Here is a 26,650-nt window from a genome sequence, read left to right on the forward strand (position 1 = left end):
ATGCCTTGCCGGTTGCCGCTTGGAAACAAAACATGTGCTCTGACGGGAAAAAAAATTCCAGTAGCTCAAAATAACACAATGGTAGTTTAGTATGTAGCGCGAATTCGCAAGTTTGTTAGTTTATCGCATTTTATCGCTGGTAAACGGGTTTGTCGCATTTATTCGCGGCTATATCGTTAAAACGATTTTTCATCCTCTCTACTCATATTGTATTAAACAGTCAGAAATACTGTTCTAGCCATTTATGTGAAGCTTTATGATGACTAGAAATATATCGTGCGAAACCTCCATTTAACAAACCCCTTTACAACAAACACAACAAATTTTGGTCCCTTGAGATTTGTTAAATAGAGGTTTCACTGTGTGTGTGTGTGTGTGTGTGTGTGTGTGTGTATATATATATATATATATATATATATATATATATATATATATATATATATATATATATAATGTTACCACACTGAACACTGGCGGGTTTTCATATATTTAGTTTATACAAGATATTTTCTGAGAAAGAAACCACAAAAAAAAAGTTCACTTAGTATTTTTAAGAGTTATTGAGGACATGAATTTTTATTTCATATATAATAATATTTAATAATTGTTATCTATTGTTTTTCCTTTCGGTTACCACAATGGAAAAATTTGGATAAAAAAAATGTGTAGCATGGGAAATTAATTTCATTGTACTTCAAACATATATGACCGGAAAAACTCAGTGATTAAATTCAATACTCAAAACGAGTATATAAAAAGGTTATCATTGAATAAAATATTTGAAACAGTTAATTTTAACGGTTTTGTAAACAATTGCAACCGTTCATCAAAAATATGGTAGTCGATGGCATTCCTTCTAACTATATTCGTTAGTAAATGACGTCGTGTTTCGAGTTTACTTTTACCGTCTGGCTTTTGAAACAAGTTGGTTTAATGTAGGATGATTTTGGTTTGTTTTTTTCTTGAAATGAACCTTTTAAAAATACATTGCGGTTATGTTAGTAAGAATGTATAAATACTTTGGAAATTACATTGGACACTGGTGAAAACCGAAGCTCTTGGAACCACCACGAGAAATAAAACACAGCCATGTAAATAGGTACAAATATGAATTGTGTAATAAAAGGTTGCCATTTTGAGATGCTTCAACACTCACATTTTTACTCAAGAACAAATATTTTAATTTTCAACTTTAAACAATTGTGAATTACTGCAATATTGGGTGGATTTATCATTTTCCCCGTGTGAGGTTACGAAGTTTTAGTTAATATAAAAATCGTGAACATTTTGTTTAACAGTGTTTCTACTGTAGCTTTCAGCTTGGAACTAATGTTTGCGGTGCTGACGTCTTGGGTGCGAAAATAAGGCAACTTCCAATTTTCTCATATCTCGTTTATGTAAAAATGGTCGCCTTATATTCGGACCAATACGGTACTTTGTGACTGAGCAGTGAGCATGCGCCGTGCGTACGCGTGCGCGCGCGCGTGTGTGTGTGTGAGGCTGGCGACCAGCAGCATCATTAGCTAGCGAGAGTGTGATGGTAAATGTCGACCTTGACCACTTCCGCTTGCTGCAGGGCTCGCTCTCTTTCATCTCTGTCTCCCCCTCCCACAAATATACTGGCTGGCAGGACTCGCCCTCTTCACCTTCTTTATCTTATCTCTCACGCACACTTGAAGTTTACCAGCTAGCATGGACAGTCTAGAGGGGTGGTATCTATTTTGAGCCATCTTTTGTATGCCTGCCTGCTTACAGTACAGCTCTCGCCAAGATAAACGTGGACACATAGCCATAGCGCCCGACAAAGTGTAACAGACTTGTTTTTCAGCCGATTTTACTCAAATTTTCGACTTTCTCTGCTCAAATTTATCACGGTTTCACAAAAAAAAAACGGTCGTATAAACGGAATGGACGCATCAGAGGGGGGTCGCATCGGCGGGATTCTCCTGTATGTCTTTTTTTAGTTAGTTTATTTATAGACCTTTGCTTTATTCTATTGTCTTATATCCTTGTAAGTGTGATATGGCAGACAATATATACCTGAACCATAGGTGTAAACATACTACAATTATCTCTCACAATCCCTAAAAAAAAAAAAATTACATTTGGCACCTGCCGTACAAAATTGTGTGAAAGATTTGAATTTATTGAATTTTATTTAGAAATTATATAAAAACAGTGATTAATTCCATACAATTATGATGTATTGCACTGCGAGGTCGGGATCACCTTGGCCATGCCGACCACAGCGGCTATCAACTGCTCGAGCTGCTCCTCCGTGACATCCGTCTTTCCCTGCGCGATGAGCGCGGCCGCTATCTGCTGCGCGACGGCCACGCGGTCCACGGCCCCCACGCCCGGCACGGGCACGGCCGCCGGCACGGCAGGCACGTACTGCGCTGGCTGCATCACCGGCGAGCCGCCCACTGCACAGCGCACACACGCTCCTCTTCTCCATCTCACAGCTCACCGGCGCACACTCCTGATTACAGTGGTGATGCATACACACTTATTGATTCACCTCACCCTGAATAATGGCACAAACAGTTGAACCTAGCACGGTGAGATGACACTACATTTTTCCATCCAATAAAATTGTTCTTAAACATGTGCATTTTTGCTAAAAGCTTAAACAATAATTACTATTCAATTCCGAATATTCATGTTGCAAAACCTAGGCCACAGTTTAGGGTAGTCACAGTTTTTGACTCTGACGGCAGTAAGTTGATGGTTGTTTGGAACAGTCGGAGGAAACCACAAGCATATACACGATAAGCCTGGAAATATTTGCAATATGGATAAGTCTGACATCAAAATTATTAACAAACTTTTACCAATTATTGTTACTTAAAGGATACGTAAGCCCTACAGCACTCTTGGTGTAGCAATGTCCTTTGTTACCATGCTTGCTAAGACGTCGCAATTGTGGTAAATGAACTAGTAATTTCCGTGCAAATATTTATTATAACTCCAGTGAATGTGTTTCGAGTCAGTTGTATCAAAACCAAAAGGATATGAGAATACATGTCGTATTTATTGGCAGAAGGCTCGTCTCTTTGCATGGATAACACACTTAATTTTTTTTTGAAGGGGTTTGGGGGGGGGGGGGGGAGGGGGGAGGGGGAGGGGGGAGAATAAAACTTTTTGACTGTACAAGTTAAGTAAGTGTTCCTTTTCTCAGCTTACTCCTGTTATCCCATGAGTTCCCATGTTTAACAAATTGTGTTGGAACTAACTGTTCATTGGTGCAAACATAAATTTCGTTGACAATGTTTACTTGCCATTTTCAACATGTGCGGCAGAAATCCGTACATTAATATGCCGAAAACCACATTTTGGAGGATTTAATATAATTTTTGTGCAAAGAAACAAAATATATCCACCAATTCTACCAACATAAATTAAATATCATTTACATTTTAACATCAGCAATGCAGCAAAATCATTTGTAACTACCCAAAAAAAAAAACTGTTCAATGCTGAAACTGAAATTAACATTTAAATAATTTAATACTGAAGTGTAAATTTGAAAATGCACAATAACATGATGATGCTACCAGGATGGCCAACTGCTGTTATTGGAAATTCCTAAGATGTAAAGTTTTTAATATATATATACAGCGAATCCCCTTATTTACGTTACCGTTATTTACGTTTTCCCGTTATTTGCACTATATTCTTCAGGTCCCGTTTAATCCAATACAATACTATCACGCGAATTACGTCTCAAAAATCGAATCCATCCCGCTATTTACGTCACGTAACAACCATAGTAGGCCTAAAAACATTGTGAAAAACGTAACTTTTATAGTCGGCAGTAAACATTTTAAATCGCAAAATATACATATTTTATAACATGAAAAGTTGCTTATATTTCTAAACATTAAGCCTGTGCGAATATCAGTTTTTTAGTTCGAATCTAATTTGAATACGAATACCAAATTATTCTCGAATACGAATATTGAGTTCGAATAATTGGAATGAGAATTGAAATCCCATAAAACATGTTATATCACATCACATTACAATATGATAACAGGTACATACCGTATTTACTCGTGTATAGCGCGCCCTCGTGTATAGCGCGCACCACGATTTTTGCAACAAATTCCAAAGAAAATTTTTTTTTTCCCGTAAATAAATTGTACTAACATTTTGTGGTACCTGTTAAGTAATTACGTATGAAACAAATGATAATTTAAATTGATGTGTGGTGATGCGTCAGGAAAATACTTAAACTCTGCTGTGTAGACGGAAGATAATGAAGCGCTGTATCGTCACAACTGGTACGTGGGCGGGAGGAAGGGAGGCAGGCAGGAATGTGACACGGAGTAGATGACTCACCGGTAGCAGCTGCGACGAAGCGAAGGAAGTGGGAGGGGGACTGGTGTCAACATTCTCTCTCTCTCTCTCTCTCTTTTATTTTACTAGCTGTAGAGGGGGAGGTCTAAAAATAAACAAGAGACCTGCGAGCTTGCGCGCGCACGTGTGTGTGTGTGTGTGTGTGTGTGTGTGTGTGAAAGAGAGGCCTTGTTGCTTGTGCGTATGTGTGGGGGCTGGCCAGAAACGTCACCCGTCAACGGGCAGTTAACGACTTCCACTCCTCCCCGCCTCATCTACTCACTTTTTTTTTTCCGTGTATAGCGCGCATCCTTATTTTTTTCCTTTACTTGAGGGGAAAAAAGGGCGCGCTATACACGAGTATATACGGTATTTACTGATACAATGTATGTAGAATCAAAAAACTGACAGTACTTAAAATTTAAAGGTTCTCCAATTTTATAATTAGTTCGTATTAAACATAGTCTTGTCACATCACTACATATTAGGTAATTTAAATTTTTGTGGAGAAACACAAGCTGCTCTACATTTTCGGGGAGTAGACTCTCTCTTCTACACGTCACAATGTTGCCAGCTGTTGAGAAAAGTCTCTCACTGCACACTTGTGTGGCAGGTATAGGCAAGTACTTTCTTACCACCACAGCTATGTTTCGGAAACAAGTGCGCCCCTTCTCTGACCAGAAACTGAAAGGATTTTCATTCTTTGGGATTAAGGGTGCTGCCAGATATTCGTTTACTTCTCCTTGGATAGTTTCTTCGTAGCTTGCAAGCGTAGACTGAGCTGCTGTTGAAGGTTTCACGTAGGCCCACAGAGATGACTTCTTAATAGGCATTTTATTTGTAGCCTCACTTGTCTCCGTTATAGTTTCAGCTACTGTGTTCAGCTTACACAGCTTACATACCTCCCTGCACAAATTTTCAACCCATATTTTTTTTTTATTTTCATCCTCAATTAGTGAATCTTTGAACCGTGGATCTACCATCATAGAAAACACATTTACTTCACAATCTTGGTACACCATGTAACGTGATCGCAAGCTAAGTAAGTTCTTGGAAAGAGTTTTTTTTTGACGCGCGGGACAGTATAATTGCCTGAGCTGTCACTATGCGAGGAATTTGGGGGGGGGGGGGGGGGGGGAGAGGAAGGGTATGAAGAGGTGGGGGGAGGGGGTTGCCGCCTGCATCCGGTCGTTTACTGTGTATTATCCTATTGAAAAACATTGACGTAGCATGTTAGGCTTTTGGAGTCTTTGCTGCGAGTATGCGGCTAGATGTTTTCCACATGGTCTGTACAATTTTTTTTCTCTTCGCCGTCACGTTCGGAACGAAATTACAGTGCCAACAAACCATGTTTCACCCTCTAATCTGAAAACTGTCAACTATAACTCCCCGGTTGTGTGGATTTTACAGACACGTATTTATCTTTATCAGTATGCTGACAGTTCAAATCTATTTTAAACGACCTGACGACATTCTTCTACATAAAATAATTTAGTTATCGCTCCGAATTACTGTGTTCAAATGGGCTTTACGTGGCCAGATGTAGTGGAATAACTCCATATACATAACTCTAAAACATTACGAAAATCCCGCGGAACTTTTGTCCCCGCCCAACGAGAGAAACCTCCGTAATCCCAAAATTTTTCCCGGCTTCAGTGATCCCGCTCAGCCTTTTTCGTAAACGACTGAATATTCGTTTTTTCGAAGTGTTAATATTCGTTTTTTCAAAGTGTTAGTATTCGAAATCGAATCGAATACGAATAATAAACTATTCTTTTGATATTCGAATATAATATTCGCACAGGCCTACTAAACATATAATAATTTATGCCTAGGCGTGTAAAAAAGTCCGAGTAATTATAGCAGGAGTCCATCTAAAATGTACTCGGGAAAAACGTAAACTCACGAATGTATAAACGTTCTGATACTATATTTATGTCACAACTTAGCCGAAATACTGGTACGAGACAAAAACTTCACAAGATAAAATGAGCGGAGTCTTGGTAACTGTTTTATACGTATTTTATAATTTCGGAAGTACGGTATTGTACAGTTGACGCATATTTTTTAAACTAACCATTTATTTCTGGGGATCGTAAATAATTAATTATTGGTATCAAGACATCAAGATGAACGTAAACTTGAACATGTCACGGCAGCGAGAAAACTGGTGCGTATACCAATAAACTGGTATTAGAACTGGACAAAACTGATACACAGGAGGTGGAGCTTATATTTTTTTCCGCTAAGCTCGCATCTATTGGCTGGCTGCTGATGTAAGGTCACGAGTCTGGGCGGAGCGTTGAGTGAGTTATACTGCGCATGCGCAGCTCAGACAACAGAGAGAGCCAGCCGGCGGCTACGCCGCGCCATAACAGCTGATTGAGTACAATAACCTTTCTCCGCGCACGGCGCGCCATTGACGGTAAATTTCCAATTTGCGGCCCTTTTTTTTTAAATTTTTTTACTGTGGCGCAATGCGTAAGTGTAATGTAGCTCGTATTTGTTATGAACGCTGCAGGATGCGACTGTATTTTAATTAATTTTAACGTATTTCTTACTTTTCCCTTTAATTACACTTTCCTGCTTTTTACACAAATAAGGGGTTTTGCTGTAGACAATTCACAAATATCACCTTTGATAGGTACTATAAGTACCTTATTTACTCGCATAATCGTCGCAGCAATTTTACCAAATTTTATGAAAAAAAAAAAAAAAGTGAGGTGCGACCATTATACGAGGCAAAATTGGGAAAAAAAAATTTTTTTAGTAATTTTTTTTTTTTAGTAAAGCACTTGAAAATGCTAAATTAAAGAAGTTAATATCTAGGTACATGGTACCTATACGTAATATTTATTTACAATATGCGCAAAAACAACTTTTGGTTACAAGAAGTTAGGCAAAATAAAAATATAGTATAAACACTAAATTGCGAAAAAATCAATTAACAAAATACATTTATAAAACACATTCAGTCTGAACACTCACCAAGTTTATCTATTCATTGTCTGAACTAGATTCTGATGCATCAGATTCATTTGCCGGGACGTCAACGTCATCTTAGTCGCCGCTGTCGTCACGTGTTATTCAAGTTGTCTTTTTGTTTATGCCAGTCACGAACAAGTTTTTCACTTACTGAAAATTCTCTTTCCGCGGCTCGATTTCCGTGCTCTTCTGCAAATGCGATTACGCGCAACTTGAAAGCGGCAGTATACGAATTGTATTTACCCATATTTTCACAAAATGAACTTTCTCAAACTCTGCAATTACCGGTACTTTCCACTCCAATGCAAACGAGATAAAACAATTGCATCACAGCATCTTATCTTCCACACTCATTCCTTCCTCCCACACCAAGGTGTCTACAGGCAACAGAAAAATTAATTTGACTTGATGTAAGTTTTTGGACATACGCCATTGCTAAGAACTTTTTCTGTTGAAGAAAAACTAATAAATAAAATAAATAAATAAAAATAAAAATACTCAAAAAAAGATACAAAAACACACAAAATTAAGCAAACAATTGCTGTTGTCAACAAGGATATGAACACCACAAAATATTCCGAAACAGGAATATGGTCAGCAAACAAAGAAAAAACAAAGAAAAATGTACTAAGAGAACGAAAAAATCCCCACAAATGATGACAACACAAAAATATTGAAACCCAAAATAATTCAGCACAACAGTTGAAGCGAGACAAAAAACATGACAAAACGAAAAAACAAACAAATACAATAGTTTTACCTAAACAGAAACAAGCGACGTTTCGGGAACTGCTATCTGCTCCCGTCCTCAGGCAGAGACGCACATTTATTTATTATTTATTTATTAAAATTTGTGACATGCACACCAACAGCCGAAGCTTTAGAGGTGTGCACAGAACAAGTAATACAAACACGACACATACAAGCGAATAAATACAACATAAACAGGATAATAAAAGACGACACATACAAGCGAATAAATACAACCTACACAGGAAAATAAAGGACGACACAATAACAAACAAAACAAAACAAAACAGCAACTGAGATAATTTTAACTAATTGATCTAAAATTGGAAGAATAAACAGGATTATAAAATTACTCAGAATATTAGGGTAATCATAAAAATTAAAATTTGAAGTTTTTAATAAAATTTTCATATTTATTGAAATTTGAGATAAGTCTGTAAATTAAATCATTATTATTGTGTAAGGAACATAATAGGGATCGAAGGCGGCTTTTGAACTGCGGGACTCGAATACCAGAGTTATCAAGTAAGTATAAGCAATTAATTTTTGAACTATAGCACTTAAACACAAACAGGGCATCCAGATGGATGCGACGATTTGAAAGAGATTCTAATTTGGGTAATTGATGGTGTCTAGAACTAATTATTTTGAAAAATTTATTTTGTATGGATTCAATTTTGTCACTGTCGGTGGTGTTAATACTGTTCCAGATAACTGAGCAATATTCGAGTTTACTTCTAACTAAGGACAAATAAAGAGTAAGAATGGATTCAATATTAGATGCATAGTAAGTTATATAATTTATTAAATATAAGGTTCTACGGGAAAAGGATACTAAAGAATTAACATGTTGATGAAAGAATAGTTTGGAATCAAGAATAACACCAAGATCTTTTATACTAAGAGATTTGGAAATTTTTGAGTTGTCAAGAAAATAATCATATTTAACTGGATGAATTTTCCTTGTGAAAGAAATAATTTTTGTTTTATCTTTGTTAAGTGAAACTAAATTCATTTTGCACCAATTATCAATTTCAGTAATATCAGATTGAAGAAGCAGACAGTCATTTAAGGAGGAAATTTCTCTGGATATTTTAAGATCATCAGCAAACAGAAAACCAGTAGTATGATGAAGAACTTTAAAAATATCATTGATATAAATATTGAATAATAAGGGAGATAAAGTACCCCCTTGAGGCACACCAGAAGTAGCATGATATAAAGTAGAAGTTTTTTTATTAAGTGAAACAAAGAAACATCTATCTTTAAGGTAACTAGTAAACCAGGTTATATAATTATTACAGAGACCGAAGTTAGAAAGTTTAGCTAGTAAAATGGAGTGATTGACAGTATCAAAGGCTTTAGCCAGATCAAAATAACATGCATCAACCTGCCCCCTTGTTGTAACTTTATTGTATATAGGATTAATAAATGAGAGAAGATTAGTAGAAGTTGTCATACTATTTCTAAAGCCATGCTGATTAGGAGCTAATCTGTTGTTTATTGGAAAGTTAATATGTTTAAATATTATTTTTTCAAAGATTTTAGTAAAGCCATTTAATAATGATATAGGCCTATAATTAAATACACTGAGTTTACTACCCTTTTTATGTATGGGAATAACCTTAGCTATTTTCCATTTAGTGGGAAATACTTGTGATTTTAGACTTGTATTAAATAGATGCAACAATAGAGGCATTAGAATAAAAGAGCAGCCTTTAATAATGAAATTTGGTATACCGTCAGGACCAGTAGACATAGTTGGTTTTAATGATTTAATTCCCCATAAGACCTGGCTTTCTGATAAGAATGATACAGGAATTGAATCGTGAATAATATCGGGATCAATGATACGAGGGTGGTTGGTGGATGGTACATATACACTAGCAAAGTACTTAGCAAAGACATTAGAAAGAATACCAGGATCATTACAGATATCACCATTGACATTAAGAGAATGGGATTCACTATAACCATTTTTCATAACATTGACATATCTCCAGAATTTTTTAGGGTTATTCTTAACCTTATTATTGATACTACGATTCCAATTAGTTTTATCACGCTTAATAAGATTTTTAACTATTGCTCTATATTTAGAGAAAAGAAGGTAATACTGAGTATTATTGTTTCTTTTATAGAGTTTATGAAAGTGTTTTTTAGATTTTAAGGCATGAATTAATTCACCAGAGAACCAATAAGGATGTTTAGAGGCCTTACGTGTGGATAATGGAATGTGAGTATTGATTTTATCACAGATACAAGATGTAAGTTGATCTACAAGAGCATCTACATCAGTGGTGTTATAATATTCATCCCAATTGTGGGTTTTTAGAGAGTTATAAAGGCTTAAGTAATCACCAGCTTTGTAGTTTCTGAAAATAGAATCTGGAGTAAAATTGTGTGAGGTCGCCTCAATAAGTAGTTTAATAAGTAGGGTAGGATGATAGATATCCTCTATGACCAGAGATTCAACAGCTTTTTCAACCACACAATGGGATAGATTAGAAATACAAAGATCTAGAAGATTATTGGAAGATTGTATTAGGTTGTGCTGAAATAAATCCAAATTAGATATGAAATCAAGCAGGCACTGAGCCTTGGATCTGACATGTGCACGGGCAATATTGAAATAGTGATTTCCTTTCCAATCTATCCCAGGTACATTGAAGTCACCTAAGATAATCACATTATCATGAGAATTAACGAGTTTTTGTTCAAGAGCTTCAAAATACAATGTGAATAGATTAGGTGATGTAGTTGGAGGAAGATAAATATTACCCAATGTTAAGTACTTATTAAAGGCAATTTTAATATTAATCCATACGGCTTCTACTCCACGATAGTCATATAATTGAATTAGCTGAACAGAAGGGAATTTATGTTTGTTCACTGCGATCAACAATGGTACGGAAACACAGGTGCGACTGAGAAGGGGCTGGAAAATGAGGGTATTTATCAGAGAAAGGGCTACATCTTGCTCAGCCAATGACAGACGAGCTGTCTCCCCATTGGCTGTGCACCATGTAGTTAAAGCGGATTGGTTATGGTGGGTTGAGCATTGGCTATTGTTTTGTGCTGCAGGGATGTTTCTCTCTTTATCAAAGGGATCCACATATTTTTTAATTCAATGCTCTGCTGGCTGAAAATATTTTTATTGCTAATAATGAAGGCTGATTCTTTGATTTTCCTTTTTATTTTATCGGATTCCTGTATGAGTGGTGTGGAGTCTTCCCAGAGAATTTTGTGGCTATTTTCCCATGTATGTTCAGCAAGTCTGGATTTTAGGGTTTCACCCTTCTTGCAGTTGTTTTTGTGTTCTTTGATTCGGGTGGATAGAGCTCTGCCAGTTTCACCTATGTACATGTGGCCACATTCACAGGGGATTTGATACACACAGTTGTGAGTTTGTAATTTTTCTGTGGCTGGTTTCACCTTGGTAACAATACTTTTAATAGTAGATTTAGAACGGAATGCTGTTTGAAGTCCATATTTATTTCCTAGGCGTCTTATTTTTTCTGAAAGCCCTTGAACATATGGAATAACTAGGGTTCCTGCAGGTTTCTCAGTTTCTGTGGATTTGAGTGTTTTGTTGGATTTCAAATGCTGTTTGATGGTGTTGACAGGGTAACCATTGGCTATGAGTTCTTTTTTTATATGATTGTGTTCAACCGCAATAGATTTCTCATCAGAACAAATAATCTCAGCTCGGTTGGTTAGTGTGTGAATTATGCCAGTTTTTGTTGTTTTGGGATGGTTGGATGCAAAATTAAGGTATTGGCCTGTGTGCGTAGGTTTCCTGTATACTTTTGTTTCCAGGCTGTTGTTTTTTCTGCTGACTAGTACATCCAGGAAAGGAATGCTACCTTTGGTTTCTTTTTCATATGTGAATTTTATTGATGGCCTCAGAGAGTTGAGGTGGTTCACAAATTCCTCCAAAGTTTCAGGTCCATGTTGCCAGACAGTGAAGGTATCATCCACATAACGGAGCCAGATTTTTGGAGGGCTATTACTTTTGCTAAGTGCTTCTTGCTCAAAGTTTTCCATAAATATATTGGCCATAAATGGTGAAAGAGAAGAGCCCATTGCCATGCCATCGGTCTGTTTGTAGAAAATATCCTTGAACTGGAAATATGTTGTGGTGACACAGAGGGTAATCATTTCCATGATGGATGGGATTGGTATTATAGTTCTGTCCTTTAGGGTTGGATCAGCTTCCAATTTCGCCTTGACAATGCTGAGTGTTTCGGCTACTGGCACATTAGTGAAGAGGCTTTGGACATCAAAACTCACCAGGGTATCATTGTTTTCTATTTTCAGTGTTTTGACTATAGAAATAAAATGATTAGAATCTTTGACAAATGTATCTGTCTGTCCTGCTAGTGGCTCAACAATTTTCAGGAGATATTTTGACATGCCTCTGCGCCCGATCATCAGTTGTTGTAATTCCCCATGCCTGAAACTATCAAAATATCTCCTGAAAATTGTTGAGCCACTAGCAGGACAGACAGATACATTTGTCAAAGATTCTAATCATTTTATTTCTATAGTCAAAACACTGAAAATAGAAAACAATGATACCCTGGTGAGTTTTGATGTCCAAAGCCTCTTCACTAATGTGCCAGTAGCCGAAACACTCAGCATTGTCAAGGCGAAATTGGAAGCTGATCCAACCCTAAAGGACAGAACTATGATACCAATCCCATCCATCATGGAAATGATTACCCTCTGTGTCACCACAACATATTTCCAGTTCAAGGATATTTTCTACAAACAGACCGATGGCATGGCAATGGGCTCTTCTCTTTCACCATTTATGGCCAATATATTTATGGAAAACTTTGAGCAAGAAGCACTTAGCAAAAGTAATAGCCCTCCAAAAATCTGGCTCCGTTATGTGGATGATACCTTCACTGTCTGGCAACATGGACCTGAAACTTTGGAGGAATTTGTGAACCACCTCAACTCTCTGAGGCCATCAATAAAATTCACATATGAAAAAGAAACCAAAGGTAGCATTCCTTTCCTGGATGTACTAGTCAGCAGAAAAAACAACAGCCTGGAAACAAAAGTATACAGGAAACCTACGCACACAGGCCAATACCTTAATTTTGCATCCAACCATCCCAAAACAACAAAAACTGGCATAATTCACACACTAACCAACCGAGCTGAGATTATTTGTTCTGATGAGAAATCTATTGCGGTTGAACACAATCATATAAAAAAAGAACTCATAGCCAATGGTTACCCTGTCAACACCATCAAACAGCATTTGAAATCCAACAAAACACTCAAATCCACAGAAACTGAGAAACCTGCAGGAACCCTAGTTATTCCATATGTTCAAGGGCTTTCAGAAAAAATAAGACGCCTAGGAAATAAATATGGACTTCAAACAGCATTCCGTTCTAAATCTACTATTAAAAGTATTGTTACCAAGGTGAAACCAGCCACAGAAAAATTACAAACTCACAACTGTGTGTATCAAATCCCCTGTGAATGTGGCCACATGTACATAGGTGAAACTGGCAGAGCTCTATCCACCCGAATCAAAGAACACAAAAACAACTGCAAGAAGGGTGAAACCCTAAAATCCAGACTTGCTGAACATACATGGGAAAATAGCCACAAAATTCTCTGGGAAGACTCCACACCACTCATACAGGAATCCGATAAAATAAAAAGGAAAATCAAAGAATCAGCCTTCATTATTAGCAATAAAAATATTTTCAGCCAGCAGAGCATTGAATTAAAAAATATGTGGATCCCTTTGATAAAGAGAGAAACATCCCTGCAGCACAAAACAATAGCCAATGCTCAACCCACCATAACCAATCCGCTTTAACTACATGGTGCACAGCCAATGGGGAGACAGCTCGTCTGTCATTGGCTGAGCAAGATGTAGCCCTTTCTCTGATAAATACCCTCATTTTCCAGCCCCTTCTCAGTCGCACCTGTGTTTCCGTACCATGTGCGTCTCTGCCTGAGGACGGGAGCAGATAGCAGTTCCCGAAACGTCGCTTGTTTCTGTTTAGGTAAAACTATTGTATTTGTTTGTTTTTTCGTTTTGTCATGTTTTTTGTCTCGCTTCAACTGTTGTGCTGAATTATTTTGGGTTTCAATATTTTTGTGTTGTCATCATTTGTGGGGATTTTTTCGTTCTCTTAGTACATTTTTCTTTGTTTTTTCTTTGTTTGCTGACCATATTCCTGTTTCGGAATATTTTGTGGTGTTCATATCCTTGTTGACAACAGCAATTGTTTGCTTAATTTTGTGTGTTTTTGTATCTTTTTTTGAGTATTTTTATTTTTATTTTTATTTATTTATTTTATTTATTAGTTTTTCTTCAACAGAAAAAGTTCTTAGCAATGGCGTATGTCCAAAAACTTACATCAAGTCATGCACTCCCATTGCACAAATCTTTTAAAGATAACAAAAATTAATTTGGTGACTTTTTGGTGACCTTTTCAAGAAAAGTTGATAATTCGAATTAGTGCGTTTCATTTTTAGGTAAAAAGTTTTCAGAAACGTTTCACATTATACCACACAGAAAAAAGGAAATTTTTTTAATGCAACTTATTGACTATGTAATAACATACACTATTGAAAATAACGAAAAAGCAACAAAATATACTAAAAAATATTACACAGTTTTATGTGCTTACCTTTTAATAGTCCCGGGTGTTAGCAGTTGTTATACAAAACCACAATTTCAACACTGGCCAAAAAACACTGACAGTTAATATTTAAATTTGTAGGCCTATGTGTTTCTGCACTGTGGATATGGATAGAAACATAATTCATAATTTTAAGCCTGCTTTTTCAAAAATGTTATCCTATCCTCCATGCTGGTCATTTCCTCCTTATACATTTCAAACATCCTGCGTTTTGTAGCTTGCAGTTCCTTCAGTTCTGACTTGGCTTTCCTCTTTGCTTCTACTTCCTCATCTTTATTCATGTTTTTCATCCTGAGTGCTTCCTGTCTCCTGGCAGATGCATTCCTTACAGAATGGATCATTTTTTTAGTGATTTGGACATTTTTAACTCCACCTTCTGAATGAACAGAATCATACACACATCTCTGTGCTATCAAAGAGGCTTCCGACAAGTTTTCTACCAGACATTCTCTGTTCACTGAAAACCCCCTCTCAACTGCAGCATTGCCATGAAACATAACTAAAATCTTCTTGCAAAACTGAATCAGGGCAGCATTGTCCACCTTCGCCATAGAAATTAATTCCAAAACAAGGGCATCCAATTTTTGAGACCTCCAATCATATGTCTCTATAGCATCTTTAACAGCTGCATTGTCACAAACAATCAAGTAATCTCGTTTGATGCAGTCTGCTACATGTGGAGCCATGTGTCCATTTGACACAAAAATGTCTAATGCAGTGGTAATGCGTGAGTTTCTTAATAGACTACTTCTGATGACTTCAGGCAATAAACAGGATGCTCCTTTAACTATTTTACTTTTGAGTGGAGACTTCACAGTAAACTTTGAAAATATATGTTGTAAGTAACACCTGCATTCATTTCTAAACAACAACACTACAACCTCTTTAAGGTCTTTGCATGCTGCTTTGGCACCAAATCCTATATCTATATTGCTCACAGCTTTCAAAACATCTGAATTGTATACATCAACATTTGTCAGCTGAACACCCGATTTGATGTCTTCTACCACATTTTTCTTCAAGATGCGAGTGCCAATGCCTATCAAGAGAGACAACGTATCTTGATAGAGCAGCGGAAATAAAGCATCATTGGACTGGAATTTCGTTAGAAAAGGCTCTAGCTGCAATGAAACTGATAGAAGAAATTCCAACTTTGCAAACAATAGCTTATCTTTCAAGGCTTCTTTCACTCTTACATAACACTGAGAATTCGGGGGATTTTTCTCTACTGCACTGACATATTTCACAAGTGATGGAAACATCTCAATGGCTCTTTGAAGTACTCTTGAATTTTCAACCCATCTAACTTGGCAGAACTTGAGTGGGAAAACTTCAGAAGCAGTCTTCAGAGTGTATTCAGCTCTTCTAACCGGAAAATCCCTGAACAGATAGTACACAGATCGCAAAAATTCATGTATTTTCCATCCTACTGTAGTGTGTGCTGTTTTATAAGCCCCTTGCACAACATGTAAAAAAGGGCATGTTCCAGTATCAAAAAGGCTTTCCATTTCCATCCAGCTCGTTACCAATACTGTCTTGCAAGTCACATAAAAACTTTAAGTTCACGTTAGGCCCATCAACAGATACTTGCAAAATGTGATTTAGGGGCAAACCTAGATTGGCCATAGTAGTTGTGAAAGTTTCCAACAAATCTTTTGCTGTTGCTCGTTGAAGAAATGTTGATGTCAGGTACTTGGTCACAACTGCATTGCAATCTTCATCCCAGAAACGTACAATCAGATCCATTTGACCTTTCTGACTAATTTTATTTAAACTTTCATCGAGGGAAATAGCAAAAAAATTTGCATTTTTTACTTCATCTACAAGTTTACTTTGAAAATAAGGTCCAAGACCATAAGTAATAACATAGGACAATTTGTCCTTTTGCATCATGAAATTTTTTGCAATCAAACTATCGGGGAACATGTACGGAAACAGTTCAGAACTTGTTCCTGAGCCACGTGAAGACCCATGAGTAACTACTTTATTTAAAGCCCAAACAATTTCTGCCTTTGCTACGTCATCCTACAAAATGAAATTGCCTAGGCCTATGCCAGAAGTACCTGCACATTCAGTTATTTTAGTATCACTATTAGTTGTTCCGCTAGAACAGTCATTCTGTGTTTCAGTGTTCATTGGTGAAGTGCCTGTTGCCAACACAGATGGAGCATCATTTTTCTTAGAAAATTGCAGTAATGTTTGCTTACCTTTAGAGATTTCCAGGAGTTTCTGAACATGTTTTTTCCCCTTTTCATGAACTTTAACACAGTATACACCACCATGGGAAATACCAAAGTCGCTTCTACAAATAGTGCAATAAGCTTTGTATTGTGACTTTTCTACAGGCCTAAGCCAAGACGTCCAATTTCCTTCTATTGCGCAAGGCATTTTGAACCACTGATCTTGGAAACTGCACTTTCCAGGCATTTCTTTTATATTTCACACATATAAATACATAAACACGTGAAGACGTGTCAATCAGAATTTCCAGAACTTAAGTAAATAATTAACTGTAACTTTTTGTTACAACAAACTCTTCCATGTTCCTAAATAGCACATGATACATAAAAGTCAAGAAATATTTTGCACCAATTACAGAAAACACCTTTTGGCCGATCTATATTTAGTACCACGTGCTAAAACGTTGCAGTGGCGACTAATTAGAAAAGCACACATCGATTTACTGGTAAATAACGCACAGAACGTTTTTTCTATAAACTCAGTTAACTGGCACACAAACGAAAACGTTTTCTTTCCGGTTTAATATTCACAAGAATTACAACTACATGACGTTATAATTAGTAAAATCCACGCCACTTTACACAACACAAGTCGGCAGCCATTACAAATCTACGTACAAATCCAAACATCCGTGTTTCGAAGACAAAGGAAACAGCAAACAGGAAAGCACTATCGATTAGAAGATATCAACGTCTGCTTCCGCGAGACTATCGATGCGCATATGTCGATTTCTACACCCGCAAACTATCGATTTGTATCGAAACGTTACGTACGACGGGTAAATAAACATTAATCCGTGACTTCCACAACAATTGCGCCACTTTTTCGGTACTTCCGTGACCAGCGCTTCATTTTAGTTACTTTTTGGTGACTTCCGTGACTTCCGTGACCTGTAGACACCCTGCACACGGCCAATTAGGACATGCCGCTCAAGGTTGGACCAATGACAAGCGCCACACGCCACGTGAAAGCAGGCTGTTCCATTGTGTTTACCGCTGTTCCGATCGCGCCACACGCCACATGAAAGCAGGCTGTTCCTTTGTGTTTATGGCTGTTCCATTCGCGCCTCGCGCCTCAGTCGCCGTCAATAAATAAGGGTGCGACGATTATGAGGAGAATCTTAAATACCAAATTCTTTACCTCAAACAATAGGTGCGACGATTATTCGAGTAAATACGGTAATGTGTGAGTGCGGGATGATGTGACCTTGTGAGTGGGCGAGGCGCTCCTGGCGGGCCGCCTGGGGGAAGGTGTTGGCCCGCGACAGCAGCTCCGACAGGTAGTCCAGGCAGCGCCGGGTGGCGCCCACCATGTGGCGCTCCACGATGCCCGCCAGCAGCTGGCCCTTGAACTTCTCCGACACCGTCTCCAGCAGCACCAGGTGGTCCGGGTTCAGCAGCAGCGTGTCCGACGAGTTCTGGCTCACCTGCGCGACAGAGTGCACATCCTGCACCAAGTCCTTGTGCCTCAGCTTTCTCTTGTTACTATGAGCAGGATACTGTTACCGAAATACGCATCTATTTATTTTGGGATACTTTAGAAAACGGGGCAAGTTTTCAAAATAGCACCAGTCTCCCATGGGGCCAAGTTCCAGACCAAGTCCACACGTCACGAGCTGACGATGCTCCGACATCCCTCCATAGGTAAGCTATCAGTTTTGTCAAGTTCTTGGCTTCAGTGGCCCAACACTGTTTGCTCCACATTACAGAATGAATGGCAAATCATTCTCAAAACCGCAAGATACATCTGAAATTACATCTAGGCTACTTTAGATAAACTTTAACACATAACAGTTGGAGTATACACAAGATATATAAGGTTTGATTAATCTTGGGACTAAAACACACCTTCACATAACACTCTTTCAAAGAGATGAACTTACCGTGATTTATTGCATAATTATCGCACCGTTATTTTAGGGCATCAAAATTCAGAAAACATACATTCTCTCATGATGTTTCTGATCTCGCTGTTAGATTCCATGTGCTTCGTGTAGGTAGTGACGTCGTCCCAGGTGCTCCCGTGGCTCGCACAGGTCGTTATGCCACCTTGGTGCCTCACCGGTCGGTGGTAGTGTCTCGAACGGGTGGAGGTCGATTGTCACGGAGAGCGAGATCGACTCGAGCCCTAACGGGACCTGCCAGGACGCGCCAGTTGGCCTTCACCCCTCGGTGCGAGCAGTCGTGTGCGACTCGCGGAGTTCGTGTGCGTACCGAGAACGTGACAAGTTAGTCGTGTGTGTGGTCCAACCACTCCTGCCTGCCACGTGGCGACGTCACGACCACCGAGAGACGGAGTCTCGTGCTGTGAACTAGCCCACAGCAACCACCCCTGTTAAAGGTTAGTTGGCGCCCTCAGACACCACCCAACCACGCATCAACATTGGCAGGACGACAGTAGTAAAAATAACTTTGCCACAGATCACAGAACTGTTTTCAAGTTGCAATCAGATATAGTAGTTATAATGGAAAAACACTGTAATTACATTAAAAATTGTTTAAGACTAGGCTTCTGCGAATCTAGGATTTTTGTTTCGAATCGAATCACGAATCGAATCTTTAAAGATTCACGAACCTCGAATCTTTTTCGAATCATGAGAATTTTTTCCCTGCTGAAGTTTGACACTTGACAGAAGTTTTTTCAGCTAGGTATTCAGTATATTCAGTTACATGGCATCTTGGAATTTGAATAATAAGACACGTTGTTGTACCTAGAGGGGCAGGTCAGACATTCAATAATTCAATGTATTGCATATTTGCATGAATTTTACATAAAAACAAAATACTACCTATATACTTTGAAACCACATTAATGTTTAAGTTTAAATGTAAAAATTTTACAGATTTTAACATCCAGTATAAATATTGATATTTTAGTTAAGCGAAATTAACTACAATGATACCAGCAATTACTCATTAAAACATTAATATTTTGTTTTAATTTTTATTCATGGTGTACAGAAAAGGACAAAATATTATGTTGCTGCACACTTCTAGTTAAAAAAAAAATTAAATAACCACGATATTCGGTAAAGTAGATAATTACTTGTTGGAGTTTTGATGTTCTTTTTGCAATGTTTGCACATTGCTGTTTTTTCATCCACAACTTCATAGTGTTTCCACAGAGCCTTGTTCAATTTTCGTTTTGTTTTTACTCAATCTCTGGCTGGATGCTGCCGCTCTGTACCGATTCAGGCTCAGAGGTACTTTGGTCTTCCATTGAAATCTGTCCTGTATCCATGTCCATTACAGTAAAACAATGGCCACGGCAGACGGTAACTGCTAGGGTAGACAAGCGTGGCCGAGCCAACGTAAAAAATAATTAAGTTTATTCTGGTTGTCCTGCAATTGAGTAAAAGTGAATAACATGAATTACTAATGCATTAGAGTATATTAACATTCAATAGTATCGGTTTTATGTGGCAGTAAATGTTTCAAGTCACTACAAAACACTGCGCAAAAAGATAGTTTACGAGTCCGCATTCTGTGGTACGATAAGACAAATTTAGCATAATGTACCATAACTATGTTGCCTTTTGTCAACGGGAGTCGTGTCTGTTGCACGCTGTTACATACGATACCTGTAGTACAGGTAGTATCGGTAGCCTACAACTAACGTAGTTTCGGTTCCCTACCACGTTCGTGCAACTTCGGATTTCTCTCAAAAATTGAAATTTAAAAAAATCGAAGGGTTAGGTTAGGTTAGTCACAACATGCTTGAACTTCTGATTTAGCGGCTGAAGTGGCGTTAATACCAAAACGCAAAACTTCGGAAATCTTCGGAAATTCTTGCAGGGAACCGAAACTTCGTGAGATGTAGGCTTCCCAATGGGGTATGTGTACCACATCTATGGCATTCGTGTACAAGAATATCGCACGCTACTTTAATCACATGATGCTGATGTAGCTCAGCTGTTCACGTATGCCGGTATGCGCATTACATAGTCAGTCTTGCATCTCCAAATACAGTAGACTCCCGATTATCCGGGGTAATGGGTCCACGGATAACCAAAAAACACGGTTAACGCAAAGTCGAAAAACACAGTAATCAAAATTGTTTTGTCTTAACTATCTAGACAAACACTGCAGCACCCTACTTAATTTGTTTCAAGAAAACAGCGTTATTCAAATAACTTTTTTCTTCATAAGATAGTTTTGTTAATCAAAATAATTCGTTTTACAATTTGATAATTTAAAAAAAATCTCGCAACGCATTGTTTACATAAGAGGTTTTGGTCTTGGTCGTAACATTCCTAAGTAGGTGCTAAAAACATTTCAGACTTATTTAATGATGTCATAATTATGGAAGTTGTATTTTAGTTCTTTCAAGATTTTAAAAACTAATAAACGTAATGTTTTCTATAATTAGAAAAGATTATTTAACCTGTTAACGTAATTCCCGTCTGTGTTTCATAAATGCGTGTCCGCCATGATTCGTCAACATCACTAGCGCAGCCTGGTGGGAGCGATGCAAACTATCTCTGGCTTTTGTTTCCAGAGCTGCTGTTGACATGCAGGATGTGTACAAACTGGCGTCGTTGGAAATAAATACGCTACGATGGAGATGAATAGCTATTACTGAAAGAGCAAAATAATGTTGGTTGATTCGTCACATTATTAATTCGTTGCATTGAATTTAATGCCACACAAGTGCCTTTGTCAGTGTTTGCGTTTATGGTTTATGTAAGTGAAATGTGGCACGAATATTTTTAAACTAAGATTCGATTCGTCGAACCACACGAGATTCAACATTCTCGAAGCTTCGCAGAACCTTATTTAAGACATTCCCACCAAATACGGTCAAATGTTTTGGTCCCTCCCCTCGGATCCAGGACAGTCATACAAATAACTTAAGGATTGTAAGCAAAAATATATCAATAAGTGATGATGATGATGATGATGCTGAACTAAGGAATAAGACTGTATATTAGCAGTTAGGATCTGGGGAAGTTATTCCACAGTAAGAAAATAAGTCAGAATACTTCAAAAATACAGTTTTACACTAGCACAAGAAGTGTTTCCCTCTTTTATGTTATGAATGGTTTTGATTATATTTTAATACCCCCGAAAGAATTAAAAACCCCAACAATTTTTTTTTAAATTTAATGTTTGGGAAATTTTTTTTTAAGGTTACAAAAACCAGCACTGGAATCAAAAACCACGGTTCTAGATGTAAAACCGAATCGACCAATAAAATCCAAAACTCGACAGGCATAGCATTAAATGATTGCCAATATAGTGAAATTGGAAAGCTACTGCGGGATGGGTGAAGGTGGAGAGACGCACCTTCTCGAGGGACAGCGCGGTGGTCATGAGGTCGCCGACGCGCGGGCCCAGCGACCCCAGCTGGTGCTCCATGGCGATGAGCAGCCGCAGCACGGTGACCACACGCACCGTGTCGGGGAACTGCCTGCTGAAGCCCCCGCCACGGCGCTGGGTCCTCGGGCCGGGACTGGGCGAGCGCTGGCGGGAGTCCTTGATGTCGCTGCCCGTCATGGCCTTCCAGGTGTTCTTGATGTCCGCCACCGTCACGTCCTTCTTGTCGGGCGAGGGGGAGCGGCGCCGGGCCCAGCGCGGGCCGTCGCCCGCGTCGCGAGGCAGCCCCAGCACCTGCCGGATCTCCTCCTTCTTCTGCCTGAGCTCATCAGCGTGCATCTCCTGCATGCGCCCGTTCCAGAACTCTATCCACTCGGGCTTGAAGTCGTGCTTGCTCGCGTCCTTGCCCTCCGCCTGCAGCTCCTTGTAGCGCCGGTTCCAGAACTTCTTCCACTCGTCCGGGTAGGCGGGGTGCTTCTCCGGGTTCTTGGCGTGGAACTGCATGTCCTTGTTGAGCTCCCGCTCCACCGCGTCCACCCGCTGCCGGTACTTCTCCCACTTGGCGCGCTCCGACTCGCGCGGCGAAGCCCCGCGCCGCCTGCCGTGGCGCGAGCGCGGGCTGTAGCTGCGCGAGCGCGAGCGGGAGCGGCGGCGCCGGTAGCGCTCGCGGTAGCTGCTGCGCCCGTACACCGAGCCCCTGAAGCGCGCGTCCAGCCGCGACCTGGGGCTCCTGCTGCGTGACTTGGACGGCGTCGAGTCCGCGCTCGACACCGACGAGCTGTCCTTGATCTCGATCACCTCCTTCTTGCCTGCAGCAGTGCCATCGTCATCATCCGTCATCATCCGTCATCGTCCGCTCAACCCCACCTCACCACGTCAATTACGTTAAGACCCATTCATGTTCATTAAACAATTTTAAAACTGGAATTCAAACCAAAACCTTGGTGTGTAAACCTTCTAACCATGCACTTGAACCGAAACTAAAAAAGATGGGTGTGGGTTCGTCCCTAAAAAGCAAACTACAGTCAAACCTCTCTGAAACGACCCCTCACGGTTCCCAGGAATAGGGTCGTAATAGAGGGGGGGAGGGGGGGTCGTAATAGATGTTTTCCGAAATTTTCAGTTGATTTCAACCCCCCCCCCTTATCTAAACCGCTACTCGCTAAGAAACCAGCCGTACAATAGCAGGATGCTGTCGCTCACAATGCTAGACGGCTTTGCTTTAAACCCACTTCAACCTTCATGACAAGTCTGTCGCCCTACAGACCACCTCTAAAGAAAATATGTCAATAGACAGTTTATTTTTACTGGTTAGTTTACATGTACGTTTTCTGCTTGCCGTAGTTAAATACACTAGAGATGTCACGAACCCCGGATTTAACGAGGTAGTGATTTTACGAATACATTCTCGGGAACCGTCAAAAAATTGGAAATTTTGACCGAAATGTGAAAATCAGAAGAAAAAAAAAAAGAAATGAAAGATCATCAAAATCTGTTAATTTTAACACACAGCGTATTTTTGTGTCGACTTTAATACAGTAGAATCCCGCCGATGCGAAGCCCCCTCTGATGCGTCCATTCCGTTTATACGACAGTTTTTTGAGAAACCGAGAAAAATTTTAGCAGAGAAAGTCGAAAATTTGAGTAAAATCGGCTGAAAAACAAGTCTGTTACACTTTGTTGGGCGCTATGTCTTCGCGTTTATCTTGGCGAGAGCTGTACTGTAAGCAGGCAGGCATACAAAAAGACGGCTAAAAATAGATATCACCCCTCTAGACTGTCCACGCTGCAGTGTCTAGCCGAGCTCGGCACGTCCATTATCGCACGAAAAGCCGTCTCAGCTGTCATGTTATCTGACCCGCCCGCACGAAAAGCCGCTGTGGTAGCTTCTGCGAGAGCGTAAGAAACTCATCCGGCCAGCATCCTCCTCCCATCACACACTGCGTGCGGCAAAAGCCAGGTTGTATGGTCCATTCTTGGTAAAATAAATATTTTTATGGGCTTATACGACTGTCCATCGCTGTTAATAAATACTTTATAAGTTTAAGTTATGATACAATTTGTTTATTAGTCACACAGCAGTTTCTGCTGAAAAATCATTAATACCTCGAATTTTATTGAATAGAAAAATTTAGCAGGGCCATAAATATATTTATTTTACTGCATAGTTACTTTTCCATCTGCATTCGAACGTATTTTTTTTCTTTTTTCTTTTTTTTACGCTGTGAAGGGTCGTGGAAAAGATAATTGCTTGAGCTGTCAAAATAAACATAGCTGACTGCAAGGGCGGGAGCGCATCCTGTCGGTCTGTCGCTGTGATTATCTACTCCAAAAACACGTCACAGCATTTCAGGATAGCATTGTTCTTATATCTTTCGTTTATAGCCGAATGTTTTCTACCTGATCCACACAAGTTCCTTCGCCACGTTTTGAACGAAAATAACAACCAGCCGGCTAGCATAGCCGAACTCGCGTGACGTGAATTCACTTAAGGAAATGGGTGTCGTGTGGGGCTGGCTTAAGCGCTGACAGAGGTCGTAAACACGTTGCCACAAAAACCTTTATCTGCACCCTGCCGGCAGAGGGATGGGGAATGGGGGTTGTCAAGCGCTGACAGCGGTCGACAGGAAGTGGTATCTATTTTTAGATATGCGCTGCTACGGAAGTACAGCACTCGGCAAGAGAAACGCAGTAACACACTACTCATCACAAGAAACTTATTTTCTGTCCGATTTTCTTCGGATTTTCAGCAATTTTTCACGGTTCCTCGAAATCGGGTTGTAAGAGAGAGGTGGTCGCAATAAATGGGGTCGCAACAAAAAGGTTTTACTGTACAAACCTTAAAATAGAGAGTCTGTAACAAGTGTCAAAACTTGGCGGAGTTGTAACATCAAAGCAAATATGGACGGCGCTGATGTTTCTCAATAACTCAATTAAGAAACATTCACAAAATTCATGTTAGTTACTGTTATAAATCATGAAATAGATGATTTGTTACTTAAACATGAACACAGACACGTATTGAAGTTGGCAAAGAGAATAAAGGAATGAATGATGCCAATGAGGAGGGCGCCAGCCCCTGCTGCACTCAGTCTAGCCACATGGGCCCTGTATCGAAGAGATACTGTTTACATTATGTACTGCTTTAACACTTATATAAAACACTAAGAATCCTTTATATCAAATTAAATGCATGTATAATTGGTATAATTAAATAACAGCTAATTATATGGTTAAGAAGAAATCATGGTTTAGCAATGTGTTTACAATATGTTTTACAGTAATTTGTGCTTTTAGTATTTCTAGTAATTTTCTTTTTTTAGTTTGGCAAAGCTGATGAACGTTATTTGTACTTATCTTTTACCTGATGGTTAACTTTTAACAAGGCCTCAGATATTTTTAAAGGTATTATTTGCCACTGCTATCTATCTGGAAGCAGGCTGATGCAATGAGTCTGTACATTATAAAACAACAACAACAACAACAACAAATTTGAGTTAGATGGAAATCACAATTAATCATGGGAAGTTTTCAAATTGTAAAGTATGTTACAATTGATTAGAGTTATAAAGGTGCTCTGTGATTGGGCTACGAGTCCAACTCCTTCCATAAGAAAGGACGTCAACTCACCTGTCCCCATTGTAAATTCCTTGCTTGGAAGTGGATGGGCATAATCATGTTTATAATGGTGGTTCACCAAATAATATTTTTATGTGAATGCGGATTTTACACACCTATGGTACGAGCTGGCCCCTGCAGTAGCATTCACAAATTCTATGTCTATTATGTACATGTATGTGTATGTGCATTATTTTATGCCTGTCCGCAATAGCAACCTTCAGGTTTATTTTCAAATTTTTTATTAATATAAATGTTTAGCGTTATTTTTGACCAAATCCACACAATTGTAAGATGAGATCAGCTTAATATAATGATTGCAAAGTGGGGTTCTGCGTATTGCATGAACATGAAGCAGGCTCTAATAGATGAGCAGCTAGAAGAGGAGTGGCTAACAACTATTATTATCAAGACAGTGAAATAACTTACTGTCACTGTCACCAAACTTCAATTTAATTTCTTCTGCCTTGTCTTCATCCCGCATCTTCATTCGACTTCTGTTCATAGTTGACTTCTTGTTTAAATTACCATTGCTGTAAACCAAACACAAACCAAATACAATAAGCAATGCTCGACAAACCTCCCGAGGAACAGAACAAGGCCTTGGCCCGAGCTGCCAGCAAGTATCACATCCGCTGGCTCTAACACGTAGCAGGTTCCTGTCACGAGATTCAGTGCTCATTTTATATCTTTATTGCCACGGTTCATCAAAAAGATTTC

At 39.0% G+C, this 26,650-nt stretch overlaps 2 protein-coding genes across 4 annotated transcripts in view; one reads left to right on the forward strand and one right to left on the reverse strand.

Moving 5' to 3' along the window:
* Positions 1-26,650, forward strand: part of LOC134542617 (GMP synthase [glutamine-hydrolyzing]) — a 417,842-nt gene that overhangs the window by 119,782 nt on the left and 271,410 nt on the right. The gene's annotated exons all lie outside the window — the stretch shown is intronic.
* The window catches only part of LOC134542627 (uncharacterized protein CG7065-like), a 135,484-nt gene that overhangs the window by 5,170 nt on the left and 103,664 nt on the right, over positions 1-26,650 (reverse strand). For all 3 annotated transcript variants that reach the window (XM_063387024.1, XM_063387023.1, XM_063387025.1), the window contains 4 exons: positions 26,360-26,463; positions 22,283-23,121; positions 18,204-18,423; positions 2,230-2,426 (listed from right to left, as the gene is read on the reverse strand). In XM_063387024.1, coding sequence (XP_063243094.1) covers positions 2,230-2,426; positions 18,204-18,423; positions 22,283-23,121; positions 26,360-26,463 — 1,360 coding nt within the window. The remainder of the gene's footprint in view (positions 1-2,229; positions 2,427-18,203; positions 18,424-22,282; positions 23,122-26,359; positions 26,464-26,650) is intronic.

Source organism: Bacillus rossius (genome assembly GCF_032445375.1).
Source record: "Bacillus rossius redtenbacheri isolate Brsri chromosome 9 unlocalized genomic scaffold, Brsri_v3 Brsri_v3_scf9_1, whole genome shotgun sequence".
In the NCBI taxonomy this organism is placed as follows: Eukaryota; Metazoa; Arthropoda; class Insecta; order Phasmatodea; family Bacillidae; genus Bacillus; species Bacillus rossius.